Below are 16,396 nucleotides of genomic sequence, written 5' to 3' on the forward strand. Positions count from 1 at the left end.
GAGGGGAAGGGAGAGCTGAACCCCGTACTCCCCCACTTGGCTGCCTTCAGGTGTCCTGTATCGGAAGCCCAAGGAGGGGTCGCTGGGCTGCCCACCCTCTGGGCGGCTCTCCAGGCTGACCCCCTGGCCCTCTCGGGTCCCCTCAGGCAGGAACGTGGAAAAGCAGCCCTGCTCGTCCTGGCCGCTGGCCTTGGGAACCTGTGCTTCTTGTTGGGGGAGCAGTAACAGTACATCGGGCGTTGAGAGGATTCAGTGAGAAATGTCTCTGAGTGCCTGGCGGGCACCTCAGGCTCCCCCACTTGCCCGGTGAGGCCCTCCCTGCCCCCGACTCCAGGTGGCAACACCCCCAGTCAACAGCAGGGGGCGACCTCCCCACTGAGACAGCAGTGTCCGGGCTGACCCGGTAAAGGCCACCAAACCCATCTGGGTCCAGGCTTCACCCTCCAGGCCTGCTCCTAGGAGGTCCTAGGGTCCCAGAGTCCCTGCCTGGAAATCGGAGGCGGGGGGGGGGGGGGGGGGTGGTACAAGCCGAGCCACAGCCCAGCGCAGCCCCTGCCTTCCACAGGCAGGGGGACGGGGTGGGGCGGGGCTCCAGCTGCCCCGGGAAGACAGGAGGCTGGCGGGCACAACGGCCAAGGGGACTGGGGACGTCCCAGGCCTGCAGAGACAGCGGGTTGGCTCGGGGGTGGGGAAGGGCTCCAGGGAACTGATCTCAGTCACCTTGGGGAGCGAGTTCCCGAAGGCAGCTGCACCCCAGCCTGGCCGAGGGGCATGGCGGGATGTGGCCACCCAGCCCATGGGCACAGGCAGCCCTTGGCACCAGCCACTCCCCAGTCCTTGGGAGAGAGGGCGGACCTCCAGGCACCAGAGGAACGAGGGGGGGTCCGGAGGGCCAGGGAGGCTGGCCTCAAACGTGACCCAGAAAGATCTGACCCTTCCCTCTGTCTGCTAAAAGGGCTCCAGGGGTGCCATCTGCCCCTCCTCTGTATGCCCATCACTCCAGGCGTCTGGGCTGGCAAAGTGGAAGGGCTGCCAGGAGCACGTGGCAGATTCCTGGCCCAGGGAAGGCAAACAGCCCAGGAGCCAAAGTCTGGGCAGGCAGAATTTGGGGTGGTCAAACTTGCCCGGCCCGCAGCAGCCGGGGCAAATTGTGGGTGGGGACAGTGCGAAGGAGATGTGTGGCCTCACTTGTTCAGGGGGTGCTTAGTGTCGGGGTTGGCCTGGCCCACTCCATCGCGAGAGCGGGTCAGTCATGTGCGGGCAGGCGGGCGGGCGTCTGAGCAGGAGCGGAGTTCCGGGTGGGCGTGGGGATGGCGAGGGGACGGGCGGGGGCGGAGACGGGCGGTGGGCGGGGACGGACAGCGCGCCCGTCTAGCGGTCCTCACGGACCGGCCGGATCTTCATCTCGGAGAACTTGAGTGAGTACTGCCAGCCGGTCCAGGAGGACCACTCGACGCCGTCGGCGTAGGAGGCGTGCGCGCCGCGCAGGTACTGCCCGTTAAGGTTGGATGTGTGGCAGTTGCGGTACCACCAGGCGCCGCGGTAGAAGGCCGCGCAGTTGTTCTCCGAGTGGTCACTGTCTCGGTCCTTGGTGGTGAACCTCATGCCGCTGTGCTTCAGGAGGGAGTCCCCTGCGCAGGTGCACACACAGGTGTGTACTCACGGGGGCACAGGGGCGTGCATGCATCACAGCTTCCCGTACACAATGCAGTCCCCTGGACGTGCGTCCAGGACGTGCGCGTGCACACGTGCAGACATGCGCGCCCCCCCACAGGCACACTGGTGCACACGTGCGTGCACACCTGCCCCGCCGCCACGCTCGCTGTCCACGCAGCTCACAGGCACACACGGTGCCGCCTTGGTGGTCCCTAAGGCTGTCCCTGCGTCTAGGCAGCCTCTCCCTCCTCCTAGCTTTGTCACACACTCCCTTTCCTTGCTTTCTTGCATTGGCCTGAGAGGAGAGACAGAGCCCAGAGGGGGTCTAGAGGCTCAGCAGAGCCCAGACTCCAGCTGTCCTGATTCCTGGCTCCGGGCTCACTTTCTTTGCTCACCTGCAAAATGGGTGATCTTGCAGGTGAGGCCCTGCAAGCCTCATGTGGCTGGTGTGAGGACCAGTGGGGACTGGGAGGTGGCAGTGAGAAGCCTTCATCCTGGCCGGGAAAGACCGCCTTTGTCCTCCCAGCTGGGGAGACTGCTAGGCTACCCTTGCCCTTCCCCATCCCCGCTGTAGCCTGGAGCCCCACCTGCAGTGCCCGAGTAGCCGGCCACAGTGAGCGGGTACCCATCTTCCTCGGGGTCCACGGAGAGCAAGCCCACGCCAAAGCTCCCATAGTGGGCGTAGGCTGTGCCATTGTCAAAGTCCTCCAGGTCCACGTGTAACTCGTAGGCTGCCTGTGTGGTCAGGGCGTGGATCCTCTTGAGCCCTGGAACGGGGGAGAGAACGGTGGGAGAAGTTGGGGGGGGCCTAGGAAGTGACCTCCCCAGAGAGAACCAAGGAGAGACAAGAGTTAAGCTCACGTGGCTGCTGAGAGAAAGAGACAACCACCGCCAAGTGTATGCTGTCAGTCCTGGGCTACTTCCTTCTTCCTGAAGGCCTGTGTTTGGCAGGAAACAGGACTGACAGTTTTTCATGTTTCATGTTCTCTGTGCTCGCTTTAAGTCAGGCTGTGCTTTCCAAATGTTTTAAGCTGAAGGCTGGTAGAAAGACTGCAGGAATCAGGAAGAGTCTGGAAACGTCTGGATTGGGGGTGATGGCACCTTTATCCTCTCTGACACTCTGGGCTCCAGCCAGACGGGATCTGGTACTCACATGCACTTCCCTGGCCTCTGAGCCTTTGCACATGCTGTTCCCTCTGCCTGGGACACTTGGCCCTACTCCTCACCTGGCTACCTTCTGTTCATTTTCAGGTCTCACTTCCTCAGGAAGGCTGCCTGACCTCCTGTGGAGGTTAAGGACCTCTGCCAACCCAGGTGCCCCCATCGGTGTTTATCATTCTGGTCCTGGCCGCCTGTCTCCTTGTCGGGCCTCCCCCCCCACCCCGTGTGGAGGCTCCATGAGAGAGCAACACAACTGTCCCGCTCACTGTAGAACCCTAGCATCTGAGGGTGGGTCCAGCGCACAATAGGTGCTCAATAAATGCTGGCTTCGTGGATGAGAGGCAGAAGACCGTGCCCTCTGCCGTCTCTGGGGCCTGGCTCTGGATGGCCCCTCACCACCCCTGTCCCCCTTCCTCCCCCACCCCACCCCAGCCCCCGTCCCTCCCCTCCTCAGTTCTCCTGCGCCCTCCTTGGGGGGGTCTCACACCAGGCCCTCCCCCTCCCCTCCCCACACTCACTCACACTCAAGGTGCTTCCCTGCCGGTTTGATTACCTCTTGATTAAGAGGGCATTTAATTAAATGCCTTACAAGTTATCAGCATTGATAACTTTCCGCCCCGCTTTCCTTTCCTGCACGGGTCAGCGTGTGCACGCCGCATTCCTTGGCACCCCCCTCCCCACCCAGCCCAGAGGAAAGCCTCTGGTCCAGGGTCCAGGTCCAGGTCCAGGGCAAAGGAGAAGGAGCCATGAAAAGAGCAACAGCCGTACAGACAGCAGACCCGCCAGAACCTCAGAGCAGCCACCCGCGTTCCTCACCAAGGACCCGGCCTCGGGAGCATAAGGGCCTCGTCTCCCTGCCTCTCTCGCTCCTCCCTGGGCGGGAGGCTCACAGCCAGCTGCTGTCCCTCTCTGGGCCCCAGGCTGCACACCGTGGAGGAAGGGCCAGAGGGCTTTCCAAGCTGTAAAGGGCAGACTACAGGCAACACTGACAGCAGCTGCCGCCCCACCCGGACGGCACTTACAAGTGCAGGCACTGCTGTGAGCGCTGCACGTGGATTCATGAAGCCAGTGGGATGAAAACGAGTCCAGTGTCATTAAAGAGTCCCTGTACAGCTCTTAGAACAGCGCCTGGCCCATTGCACACATTATCCAGGTGTTTGCTGCTTCTGTCAGGATCCAATGAGGCAGGTGCTATTATATTTTTTTATTTTTATTTTTTGCGGTACGCGGGCCTCTCACTGTGTGGCCTGCTCCCGTTGCGGAGCACAGGCTCCGGACGCGCAGGCTCAGCGGCCATGGCTCATGGGCCCAGCCGCTCCGCGGCATGTGGGATCTTCCCGGACCGGGGCACGAACCCGCGTCCCCTGCATCGGCAGGCGGACTCTCAACCACTGCGCCAGCAGGGAAGCCCTGGCAGGTGCTATTATTATCCCTGTTTTAGAGGTGAGGAAAATGAGGCACCAAGAGGTTGAGGAACTGGCCCAGGTCACACAGCTGACTTGCCCAGACTATGTGCTCTCATTCAGTACTTTTGTTTTTAAGGTATTTTTTCCCCAATTTTAGAACTCTATTTATTTATGTTTTCAAAATGGACACTGCTTTACATCATCATCATGAAAATAACGCATGGTCTTTAAACAAAGGAACAAAATCCAGTAGTACGTGAAAAATGAAGTGAAAATGTATCTTCCCAACTCATCATCTTTTGTAAACAATTATTTAGAATTAACTACTGTTAACAAGTTGATTGACGTACTCCAAGACTTTAAAAATATGTCATTCAGTTCTTGCCCAGGACAAATAATCTGATCCAGGAATAGGGCAAGAGGGAGAGCAGCCCAGTGGGGATGCTGGAAGATTCCTTTCCCCACCACTGAGTGGTCACTGGTGCCCATCATTAGCACCCCACTCCTCCGGGCGAATCAGGGCTCCATGCTCAGCCCCAGTGCCCATGAGGGTGCCCTGAGGGAGGGCCGGGTTCCTCTGGGATTTGGTCCCCCTCGCCTCTACCCTTCTTCCCCTGAAGGCCACCTCCCTCCCTGCCTCTACCTCCCCCTCAGTCTTTACTCTCTGGGTTTCTCAAGCCCTTGTTGATCTGCCAGGCTGCTCACAACCCTGGGGGTGAGCCAAGATCCAACCCCATCATCTATCAGAGTTCAGATCACAGACAGTGGGGAGGAAGACCTTGGTGGAAGAATACTGAGATGCCCATCATCACCCCAATGAGCTCCCAGATGGATTAAAGACCTGAACCTACCACCTAACACTGAAAAAGCATTTTAAAAATACTCCTATTTAAAAAATTTTTTATTGATATAAAACTAGGAGGGGAAAGCAGGGCCTAAAACTCAGAAGATATGAAGGAAACGACTAGCAGAATTGACTACATAAAAATTGAAAACTTCTAGGAAATAAGCAATAATGTTACCAAAAAAAAAAAAAAAAGCTGAAAGACAGATGACCAGGAGTAACTATGTATCGTGTGTATCTGACAAAGAATCAATAACCTTAATATATAAAGAGCTCCCATAACTCAATAGGAGAAGACAAAACACACGATGAGAAGGTGACAGGAGAGTGTAGAAAAGCAGAGGCAGGGAACAGCGCAGGGCAGTCGAGGGCTGGGCTCAAGTTGACATTCTCGTCAGGGCTCCCTGTCTGTCAGGAGCTAATCAGGGCCCCGCTCAAATGCTTCTCCCACACCCGGTGGCTGCCGACAGATTTCAATTAAGATGCCGGGAGTGGCAGAGGCACTAGTGCTGCTCCAAGTGGGTGGGTGGTGCTGCAGGAACAGGGTCCCCACCTGGCCAACTTCCCCCTATCTTTATACATCCACCTGGGTGTAGGGGATGGGGAAGGGACTCGCCACCTGGAAGCTTCTCTCCCCTGACCCCTATCCTGCCCTGCTTGCATTCACTCAGTTCAGGGTATGGTTCAGAGCTTGGATGGACTCCAGCACGTGACTCCGGCTCAGGCTTCCCCGACTCGTGCGCGTGCGTGGCCGCACACACACACACACACACACCAGCCTATGACTTGGGTTACTTGCCACCTCTCTGGGCCTCAGTATCTTCATCCCTAAAAGGAGAGGACACAGCAGTTCCATCCCCCCCGTGAGGGCATGCGGTGTCAGGGCTGATGTATATAAAATGGGCTGAGCGCACAGCAGGAGTGCGGTACGTAGGGGCTGAGGTCACGAGGTCCATCTTGGGGTGTCTGGCCTTTCCTGTGGCTGGTGCTCGCCTGGGCACTGGGGACACAGTGGAGGTCAGGGCAGAGAGGGTCCTGACCCTCTCATGGACTCCCGGTGGGAGGGAGATAGACATTAAGCAAATGACAGTGCAAAGCAGGTGCCTCTGTGCGCAGGAGAGTAGGCACGCATCTGCATCCCGCCCCTGGGACCCACCTTCTCCTGGGTTACCTGGGACCCTCCTGACCCCCACCTGGAGCCCAGACCTTGGCACCCAGCGCCCCCTGGTTAGTGCTCCCGGCCAGCCACATGCCTCCACCTGGCTCTCCCGTCCTGCCTGGCTGGGGAAGATTCCCAAAATCCGTGCCCAAGAAAGCTGAAGGGGGACAGGTATGCCGTGAGGTGTTCAAGGTCATTCAAACGATGCTCGGGGGTGGGGCGGCGGAGGGGGGGGCGCTACGTGGCTCCAATGACATGTTTATTTTATGTTAAAAATATAAATGGGAGATGACTGCTAAAGGGGCACAGGGTTTCTTTTGGGGGTGGAGAAAATGTTCTGGAATTAGATGGTGGTGACAGTTGTACAATTCTGTGAATATACTAAAAACCAGAGGGACTTCTCTGGCCGCCCAGTGGTTAAGACTCCGCGCTTCCCACGCAGGGGGCATTCCTGGTTGCAGAACTAAGATCCCCCACGCAGCGCGGCCAAAGGAGAGAAAAAATGCTGATAATGAAAACCACTGAATTGTGCCCTTTAAAATAGTGAATGATATTTCAAACAAACCAAAAAAGCCCCAAACCTGACCTCAGGCCACAGCTTCCTCCCAAATATATACATGACCTCCGACCTGTGATGTTGACAGATGTCATTCTTTAGAATGAAATTATGTGCGATATTTACATTTTAAAATACTGAGTGAATTTCAAGATAAATAGTAAGTAAATAATAGTGATAATAATAATATTAACATAAGCTCATTGAGCCCTTACTTTGTGCCAGGCAAGGAATACGTGCCAGCCCCGGGACCGTGGGAGCTGTGGCCAGGAGCGCCGACCGGCCGCTCTTTGGGGAGATGCGCCCGTGGTGTCCAGAGCACAGCATCGGGCAGTGCTGACCCCCAAGCGCAGGGCAGCACTGGGGTCGTCCTGGTCCTCCAGCACCTGGAACAGTGCCCTTGCACTGGCCACAGCTGCCTGATCCGGGACAGCGACCAAGTCCCAGGGCGTCCCCGGCAGGAAAAGCACACATCTCTGCGGGACACACACCCCCCCCCTCACACACCGCGAGCGCACCGCCTTTGGTTTCATGCTCGTGGAGCTCCTTCACACTGGACAGGCTGACCCCCTCTGCACGTAGCACCAGGGAGGCCTGGACAGCATCCATGTGAGGATGGGGCTCGGACGTGACAGGGCGTGGCACACAGGGAGAGGGCAGGCCACCCCCGGGCCGGGCATGAGGAGGCTCACCTAGCCAGTGCTCGCCCGTGAGCTTGCCGAAGCCATCCCGGTACGCCTCCCAGCCTCTGAAGAAGTTCACGGAGCCGTCCTCCCGGCGCTGAAACACCTGTGAAGCAAGGAGGAGGATGGAGAGCTAGCTCCAGCTTTCCCAGGACCCCACGTGCGTCCCCCTGCTCCACACTCTCCCTTCACCTGCCTGCTTGGGGACAGCAGGGGCTGGGCCTCCATTTCCCTCCACAGCTCCCACCGGGCCCCAGAGCAGAGCAGGGACTCAGGAGTCTCGTGGTGGCCCGAGGGGGGACGGACCGAATGCCCCCAGGCCCTGAAACGTCCCCTCAAGAAGGAACCGGGGTGGACTGGGGTGCAGTGGAGGAAGCCTGGCTTCCAGGCCCACCTCTGCCGCCCCACTGTGGGACCCTGGACGGGTCCCATCCCTGCTGGGGCTTCAGCTTCCTCACTGGTCAAATAATAAGGGGGTGAGCAAGGGTCCCTATATCTTTTCCCAGGTCAAAACAAAACTGAACAAAACCCCATTCTCAAGTTTTTAAAACCCGATCACACACACACACACACACACACACACACACACACACGCACACGCAGGCCTGGCCGCCAGAGCTCTGTCTCTCCGCACGCCCCTGCTGCGGTCACAAACTGCACCTCCCCCCTTACGAAGAGCCTGGGCAGGGGATGAATGGGGGCTTGGGAAAGCAGAGCCCCGGCCACCTCTCGGGGGAGGACCAGGGGTCCACAGCCAGCGGGGGTGTGACTCGGGTACTGACAAGCAGCCCGGCTGCCTCTGTCCTTCACTTTAATAACATTCTTGGCTTGGGAGTCGGGAATCCCATCGGTTAAATTGCTTTGAAATAAGTACCACGCTAGTCCAGGCCAGAGCTGCCTCGAGTCTGTACAAGGTCCACTGGCAATCCTGTTCGCCGCTCGCCCCCCGCCCCGCCCCCAAACTCTTTCTAAGAAGCCTTTCTCTTGCTCATTTGCAGAGGGAGGTCGCATCCGCCCCCAGCACCCCCATCCGCGCCCACGCCGGACGCGTTAGAGATCTGGCCGCAGCACCAGCGAGCCGCCCGTTTCATCCCTAAGCAGCCTGATTTCAGCCGCCCGGAGCTGCGTCTGCCCGCAGCTCCGCATCTGTCCGCGGGGACCCATCCGTCACAGCGCTTGGGCAGCTCTGACCTCAGGTGGCAGGAGGGAGGTGACACCTTTTTTTCTTGTTCGCTACCTGCAACCTGGCCCAGCCCTGACACGTGAAAGCCCTCAGAAGGGACGGGCGCGGAAGGAAATTTGATCAGGCTCGGAGATCTGAGAGCCGGCGGAGAGAGGTATTGATGGCTGCAGATCAGGACCCTGAGCACGCACCCCTTGAAAGGCCTGATCCTGGCAGAAGCTCAGATGGTCCCCCGAGAAGGCATCGGACAGCGGAGCCTGTTTCTGCAGGAGGAGGCGGGGGAGAGGGGGGCTGGAGGGGCCGGGGAGGGGGCATAGGGGGGCAGTGGTTACAAACCTGGGCTCTAGAGCTCGGGCTCTGCCCCTTACAGCACCAGCCAGTTACCCCACCTCTCTGAGCCTCAGTCTCCACATCTGTAAAACGGGGACCCCGGCAGCACCTACCCCATCGGTGACCCACCGAGAGTAAGCTCAGGGGCCCGGCACACCGTAGATGCTCAATCCACACCAGCCAAGGAGACCCACATCCTTGGGATGCAGGCCGGCCAGGGCCACCCCTCCTCCCCCTCCCTGGCCCCTGCCCCAGGCCACACCCAGCCCCTCCTTCCTGACTTGGGCCCTTCTCCTCCTGAGCCTCCTGTCCCAGGGCACGTCCCCAAGCCTCGTTCACTCGCTCAAACGTTCCACTGAGCATCTCCATGTCAGGAGCAGGGTGGGGAGACTGAGTCAGGGCCCTTGGGTCAGAGGAGCACGGGGAGAAGCCTGGCTCAGGGGACCCCCACCCAGGCGGGAAGTAGGACTGGTCTGACGAGTGGCGTGTGGCCAGCGGGGCCGGCATCTGGGAAGGAATCCAGGGTGGCCCTGAGGAAGGGCCGGGTCCTGGGCCCTGCATTTCCCAAGGTGTGGTCTGGGAAAATCATTCCTCCTTCCGCCGCCCCGCGCCCCAGGCCACGCTCTCCTCGCCCACTGATCAGCCCACCTCCCGGGACCTCAGCAAGGAATAAATTACCGAGTGGCTGGTAGTAGTATTGCCATCGGTATTGTTGTTCCTGTTCCCGCTATTATGAAGTAGAAGTGGGGTTACCACGCTTCCAGGCACAGGCAGGACCCGAACCCCAGAAATGGGGACGGACGGGCAGAGTGGCCAAGACCGGCTGGGGTTGAGAGCTGACCACAACATATGCTCTGCGTAAGTCTTCCCTGCCCGGCAACACGCACGTCCTTACCCCAACCCTGGGAGGCTGGTTCTGTGTCCCCTGGGCCCCCTCCTTGTTACAGGAGACAGAAACTGGCCAGAAGTTAGGTGGCCGTGAGTGGGCAGTCTGAGCCACACCTCAGCCTGAGGCCAGGCTGGACACCTGGAGGCCAATGTCCTACGCCCCACATCCACGCTCTCATTTGTCATTGGCCAGGGCTTCCCAAGCCTGCCCCCTTGCCTCCTTGCCAGGCCTCTCAAGGCAAGAGCTGACCTCTAAGCCACCATCCTCGGCCCCTCTTTCCCTCTGCCTTGCGGGGCTGGGCGCCAGTGACAGGCAGGGCCCCTGCTGGGGCTCGGTCTGGGTGTATGATCAGAGGGGATGAGCGCACGTTCAAGGCCACCTGGGCCTCCCCGCCTGTCTCCTCCACCTGGGAAGGTATCTGCAGTCAGCTGTGAGTGGCAGGCATCCCGCCAAGATGGCTCGAGTCCGCAGCAGTTCAGAGGCCACAGCATCGTTTGCTAACACGGGCGCTTTACCCCGAGTGGTAACGAAGCATGAACCAGCCCTTGAAGACACATCCACGCCGCGTGGCTTTTAGACTTTTGGACCGTGGTCCAGGGAAATGCAGTTCACATCATGACACATACACTGACAGCTGTTTGTATCTGAAACAAAAGCTTCCCAAAGGATGTATGCCTTTAAGATGAGCAGGCACTAATATCTTCTATCCTGTTCTACTCTATTCCACTCTATTCGATTAAAAAAATAACGTTGATCACAACCCATTACATTGATTTCTCCACCTGCCCACGGAGTACAACCCGCAGTTTGATGTTGCCGGCCTTTGCCACGGGCTGCCCTGACTCCTTGGTTCAAACGCTGAGTGACTGAGCATGCTGGGCACTGGCTGGGATGCCAGACTCGAAACCCTGGCCTTGCCCTCGAGCCGATCGCAGTGCGTCGTGGTCAGCAGAAGCGTGTTCCAAGTGAGCACGGGGCCTGCGAGGCTCCCAGGAGCACGTTTCCTCTGATTCAGAGGCTCAGGGTGAACTGCAGCTGTGGCTTCAGATTTCTGGAAACCAGCTGGACTTCAGGGGACGCCAGATGGCAGGATGTCACCAACGAGAAGGCCTTCAGTCACAGAGCAAGGATCAGCCAGAGAAGAAGAGGGAAGCGAGTAAAGGATTGATCCCCCTCCTCCACGCTGCCCACAGAACAGGGGTCCCCACTTAGGCAAAAAGTGGGGGAAAGGTAGGGAAACTAACTGTTAATTTTAGGGCTAAAACATTCATCAGTCTGGCTCCTGGGGCCTTCTCCCTAGGGTTCCGGCTGCGAAGTGATTGATGTAGAAACGCTTCCGCGGCCTCTTGGGCAGGTGCCACGAGTGGGAAGACAGACGGGGTGCGTTTTCTTGGTGCGGATTCTCAGAAGCCAGCAGCCTGCTGCCCGGCGTCTTCCAAGTGCCGCTTCGTGAGGCTCTGCCAGGGGCGCGCTGGGCCCACACGGTCCTGCAGATGGTGCTGGGCGGTTTCAAAGGAAGGAGCGGCTGCACTGGGGCGGCAGGAGACAGGGGGTGCAGCAGCGCGGCTGGCTCTCCCGTGTGTGTCAGACGGGCTCCCGGGGCCTGTCTCGTGCTCTGCAGGTCTGGTCTCTGCCGGGGGCCCCTTCCTCAGACGGGCCCTGTCCGACCTGCTTCTTGTTTGCCACGCGGCCCAGAGTGTGGAGTCTTCCCGAGTGTCGGGGCCCGGCTGTGTGGTCACCCCAGTGCCTTCAAGGACAGTCACAGCCCTCCCCGCCACAGCCCGGGAGGGAGCGTTTCGTGCCCTCATTTGGCAGATGAGAAGAGTAAGGTTTGGAGAGGTGGGGCGACCTCTGCAGAATGGGGGTGCCTCAAGGTGGGGGCCCACTGAGACCAGAAGAGGAGAGACTGACGGTACACAAAGACTGAGGGAAGCCGAGGGGTACCCCACGGCTGAGCGGGTGGACATTGCTCCCCTACACCCATGATCCCCCGTGGCCCTCATCGTAGCTGAGCCAGATCTGCTCCAAAACATGCCCTGGGCTGGCACTCAGGAGACTCAAGTTCTAGCCAGACTCCAGCCAACAGGCAGTATAAGCATCGAAGTCTTGGCTTCTCTCTTCTGCAAAATGACAGGTTTGCTGCTCCAGACCCCGTATGGTGCGCCTGGACTTATGTGGGACTCTGGCCCTCAGAAAGTTCACAGGCCCAGGAGAGGTGGACGGATGCACAAGCCAGCAGCCTCAGGGCAGAGCAGCTCCCAACCTGGCCTGTCCTTTTGATCCTTGTGCTTCCGTTTCCTCCTCTGTAAAACGGGAATTATAACAGCTCCAGCCCACGAGGATAAACGTGCTGGTTGATACGGGGCATTCCACGAGGGTAACAATTGTTGTTACCTTTGCTGGGAGCTCAGAGGATGAGCTGTCTGCTGGGGTGGTGGGAGGGTGTTCCTAGAGGGCCTCCTGGAGGAGGAGATGCTCAGCCGAACTGCAGATCGAGCAGGGTCTTGGTAGGTGGTCAGAGGAGCTGAGGCGCAGGAGAGAGGCGGGGTGGGTCCAAACGCTACGAGACGGGGAGGGTGTGTCTCTGCCGTCTGAGAAGGGAGCCCACAAAGCAGCATCTGAGAGTTTCCCTCGCCTCTGATGAAGCTGCTGCCGAAACCAGCCACGGGCAGAATCGTGTGGGTTGCGTAGCTGCGGCGTCCCGAGCAGGCGACCCGTGAGGAGGGGTGGCGGGGCCGTGGCCGAGGCGGGTCCTTGTCTCTAAAGCGTAGAGAACTTGGACAGGCGAGCACACGCAGCCCTGCAAAGGCGGCCCCTGGGGAGACTCTGCCCGCTCTCCCGGGAGACAGTCACCCCTCAAATCCTTTCTGGACGATAGCACGCCCACCCCAGCCCCGCTGCCTGGGCTTGCGGCAAGAGCACACTTTCTGGACGGAGGCCGAGCTGAGTTCAAATCCCGGCTCTGCCTCTCCTGGGCTGTGTGACCTCGCACAAGTCACGGACCTTTCTGAGCCTTAGTTTCCCTCTCTGTAAAAAGGCCCCACCAGCAACGCCTTGGTGACCCCTGCAGGATCACGGCAAAGACGCAATGAAGACAAAGGTGTACGCTCGGTGCGGGTCGGGGGGACGGAGCACAGTAGGTCTAACTTCCCTCCCCTTCAGAACCAGCTGCCAAGCCCAGAAGGAAGTGGGCCCACTCCTTGTTTCTGACTGCAAATGGTACCCCTGGGCCTGGCTCCCTGCCACGTTTCCCAGGCTTGGCAGTCGGTGCCTGCCAGCTCCTGGCAAACACCGCTCAGAGCTGCCATTTATCAGATACTGAGGCACCGGGCCGAGCTCCACGTGCATCACCCCGTCTACGTTCAAAGTGTGAGAAATCCAAATTGCTCTGGACAGAGGCAGATTTCTCTGACCTAATGGGTCAAGGACCGGAGGGGTGCTGTCACCAGTCGCCGTGGTCATTGTTAGCGTGTGCAGGCCTCCGAGGACTCCCCAGAGCAGTTCGGAGCCCGACCACAGCCTGGGGCACTGATGTTACGGCAGGTCCTCCTGCCACCACAGCCTGTGGGACACAGGGAGGAGACAGCACCCCTGGTGGACTCCCAAGTCCTGCTACCCGGCACCCCCAGCGTATCCCGAGGCATGCTGGCTGGGGCTGGGGAGCTTTTCATCTGTCTGGAGCCTGATCCCCCTGCTGGGCTGGGCTCTGCTCAGGTGGCGGCTTCTTTGATGAGAGAAGGATTTTCCTCCCACCTGGGGAGCTCAGGTAGGGCAGGAATGGGCACGGTGGGAGGGGAGGGTTTCTCTCGCAGTGGAGCCAATTAGAGGCCTATCTGAGCCGGCCGACCCCGCAAGGCAGTAAAATGCCTGGTAGAGGACGCAGGTTCGGGCCACTCGGCTCGTGGCGCTGGGGGAAGCTGGCTTTGCTGTGGATCCGCATGGGGGCGCAGAGCAGAATCAATCCTATCACAGGTCCCCACTGTAGGAGACGCTGAACTGGACCCGATTTCTCTGGCCCCGGCTGGTGATTATGCAAAGATGAGGGCTCGGCAATCAGGCCCAGTTTGCCGCACAGCGGAGGCGGGTCTTGGTGGGGACAAGGCTGTGCCCCGGGGCAGGACAGCAGGGGACCCAGTCTGCTGACGCCGGGCTGGACCCTCCTTCCAACCATAAAACACACATGGGGCCCTGGGCATGGTCACCCTGTTCCCTAGGCCCTGAAAGGTGGCCACGTGACATACAAGGGCCACCCCACTGGCTGGACGAGGCAGGAGATGGCCCAAGAGGGAACGGGATCTTCCCAGTCTCACAGGGCCGGGGAGATGAACGGGAAATGGCTGCTTCGTCCCATGCATCACCTTCCAAATGAGGAAATTTGGCCTCTGATTTTACGAAGCTTCTTCCCCTTTAAAAACACTGCTTGAGGGCTTCCCTGGTGGTGCAGTGGTTGAGAGTCCGCCTGCCGATGCAGGGGACGCGGGTTCGTGCCCCGGTCCGGGAGGTACCCCAGCGGAGCGGCTGGGCCCGTGAGCCACGGCCGCTGAGCCTGCGCGTCCGGAGCCTGTGCTCCGTAACGGGAGAGGCCACAGCAGTGAGAGGCCCGCGTACCGCAAAAAAACAAAACAAAACAAAACAAAAACACTGCTTGACTGTAAGATCCTGCAGGGTGGAGCCAGATTCCTCTGTTGGCAGGGAATCCCCAAGGCTCCCGTGGACCCCAGCTGTCCCTTCCCCCTTCCCCTGCTCCTTCCCTACCGGTGAGCACCCTGTGGAGGATTCTGACTGTTCCCACCATGAAGAGCACTCCATTAACCCATTTAATAGGTGAGAAAAGTGAGGATCCGAAAGGCGAAGTTACACTGCCAGAAGACGCCAACAGTCGCCTGTCCGGCAGGTATTTAGGCAGCACAGATGGTGTGCGAGAACCGCGCGGACCCCTGAGCTGCAGTGGCCACCAGATGACAAGTCGCTGCCCCGCGGAGCGCAAGCCTGGCTGGGACATAGACGGGTAACACCTGGGCAGTGACTGCTTAGCCGCACCTGTGACAGGTACAAAAAGGGAGCATGAGGGGTAGACCCGGGAGGCCTTGTACCAAAGGACCTGGCGACCAAGCTGGGCCCCTTGCCCAGGGTCACAGGTCAGCAGGGGCCGGCCTTTCCTTCCTGCCTTCCCCCTTCTTTTCTGGGGCAGGGGTGGGGTTGGGTGTATGTCTTAGGTTCAGGAGTGGCCTTGCTGATCAGCGTGACCCTCTGTGGCCTGGGTCACTGGGGTCGTTGGTGAGTGTAGAGCAGGGCTGGGGCTCAGCCAGGGCCAGTGGCCACATCAGCAGAAAGGCCACCTTGAGGCGTGTGTCCATCTGTCCCCGACCTCATTCCCACGTGGCGACCCCCACGCCCTCAGCAAGGGTTCAGGGCCCGAGGAACTCACGCGCCCCCTCCACCCCTCAGCCCCACATTTCTGGGTCACTCCCTCCATGGGGAAATTCTGAGGGCAGCAGGAGCCCACTCTGCCCCCCAGGTAAAAGCCCGATTCCTATTGCACCTGCAGAAGCCACTCGACCCAGGCCCTGCCTGCCTCTCCACCTGGCCCTGGCCCCGCGAGCGCCATACACCAGCAGAACGGAGCCACCGCGGTCCCAGAACAAGCCCTGCCACCTCCCTGCTGACCCCGCACGTTTTCCCTTTGCCTGGAACACTGTTCTTGCCTCACCTCCCAGAGCTCCAAACTCCCAGTGCAGAAGCCTCTCTGGTAACCCCAGGTGGCGTGAGGGGCTCCACAGCCCTCACACAAGTCAGCTGATTCGCCCAGGTCCCCGCCCGGCCGGCAGCTAGCTGCGGAATCTTCTGGCCTGTGGTTGGCGCCCTGTGGTTGAGTCCATGAATTGACAAGTGACACCGTGTGACAGTCAGTTCCACGGACTTGCGTGGGCTGCCCGGCTGGCCTCCAGGAGTTGGAGGAGGGCTGGCACAGTGCCAGGCAGGGCCACGGTATATAAACTGTAAAGTGTCCCTAAGGGGGCAGGGATGCCAAGCCACATCCTCGCCCAGGCCCGGCCGGCTCTCTGGAAAGCAGGCTCCAGTTGACATGTGCGGCCCCAGGCGTCCTGTCCACCGGTGTTGGCACTTGAGGCCCAGCAGCTTGGACATGGAGCCTAACGAGGATGGATGGTATCGGGGTCCAGCAAGGCGGCGGCCAGCTCCCTCCCAAGCAATTGGGTTTCTGAGTGATTCCATGTGGCAGGGAGGTAAGCCTGACAGACGCCCAGAGGTATCTGGGACGAGATTGCTTTTGACGGAATCCCAAATGGGTATTAACGTCTATCGGCCTCGCAAGCACTTCTCAGCTGAGAATGGCCTTTCTTCCAGGCCAGCTGATCCAGATGTCCTAGAGGGAGGGCTGAGCAGGCCGGCGCACCTCATCAACTGCCCTCTAATCGGCCCCGAAGCCCGGGCCCGAGGAATTACCCGCCTCCCAGCCCCAATCCTGGCTGACTTCCCAGGAGACTGGCTTCAAGTCCACTGGAGTGGA

General features: G+C 59.7%; 1 protein-coding gene across 1 annotated transcript in view; it reads right to left on the reverse strand.

Annotated features, from left to right (window-relative positions):
- Positions 1 to 1,371: 1,371 nt before the first annotated feature.
- The window catches only part of FIBCD1 (fibrinogen C domain containing 1), a 30,055-nt gene continuing 15,030 nt past the window's right edge, over positions 1,372 to 16,396 (reverse strand). The window contains exons 5-7 of the mRNA XM_065879295.1: positions 7,475 to 7,571; positions 2,244 to 2,423; positions 1,372 to 1,631 (exon numbers count right to left, since the gene is read on the reverse strand). Coding sequence (XP_065735367.1) covers positions 1,372 to 1,631; positions 2,244 to 2,423; positions 7,475 to 7,571 — 537 coding nt within the window. The remainder of the gene's footprint in view (positions 1,632 to 2,243; positions 2,424 to 7,474; positions 7,572 to 16,396) is intronic.

Source organism: Phocoena phocoena, chromosome 6 (assembly GCF_963924675.1).
Source record: "Phocoena phocoena chromosome 6, mPhoPho1.1, whole genome shotgun sequence".
Taxonomy (NCBI): Eukaryota; Metazoa; Chordata; class Mammalia; order Artiodactyla; family Phocoenidae; genus Phocoena; species Phocoena phocoena.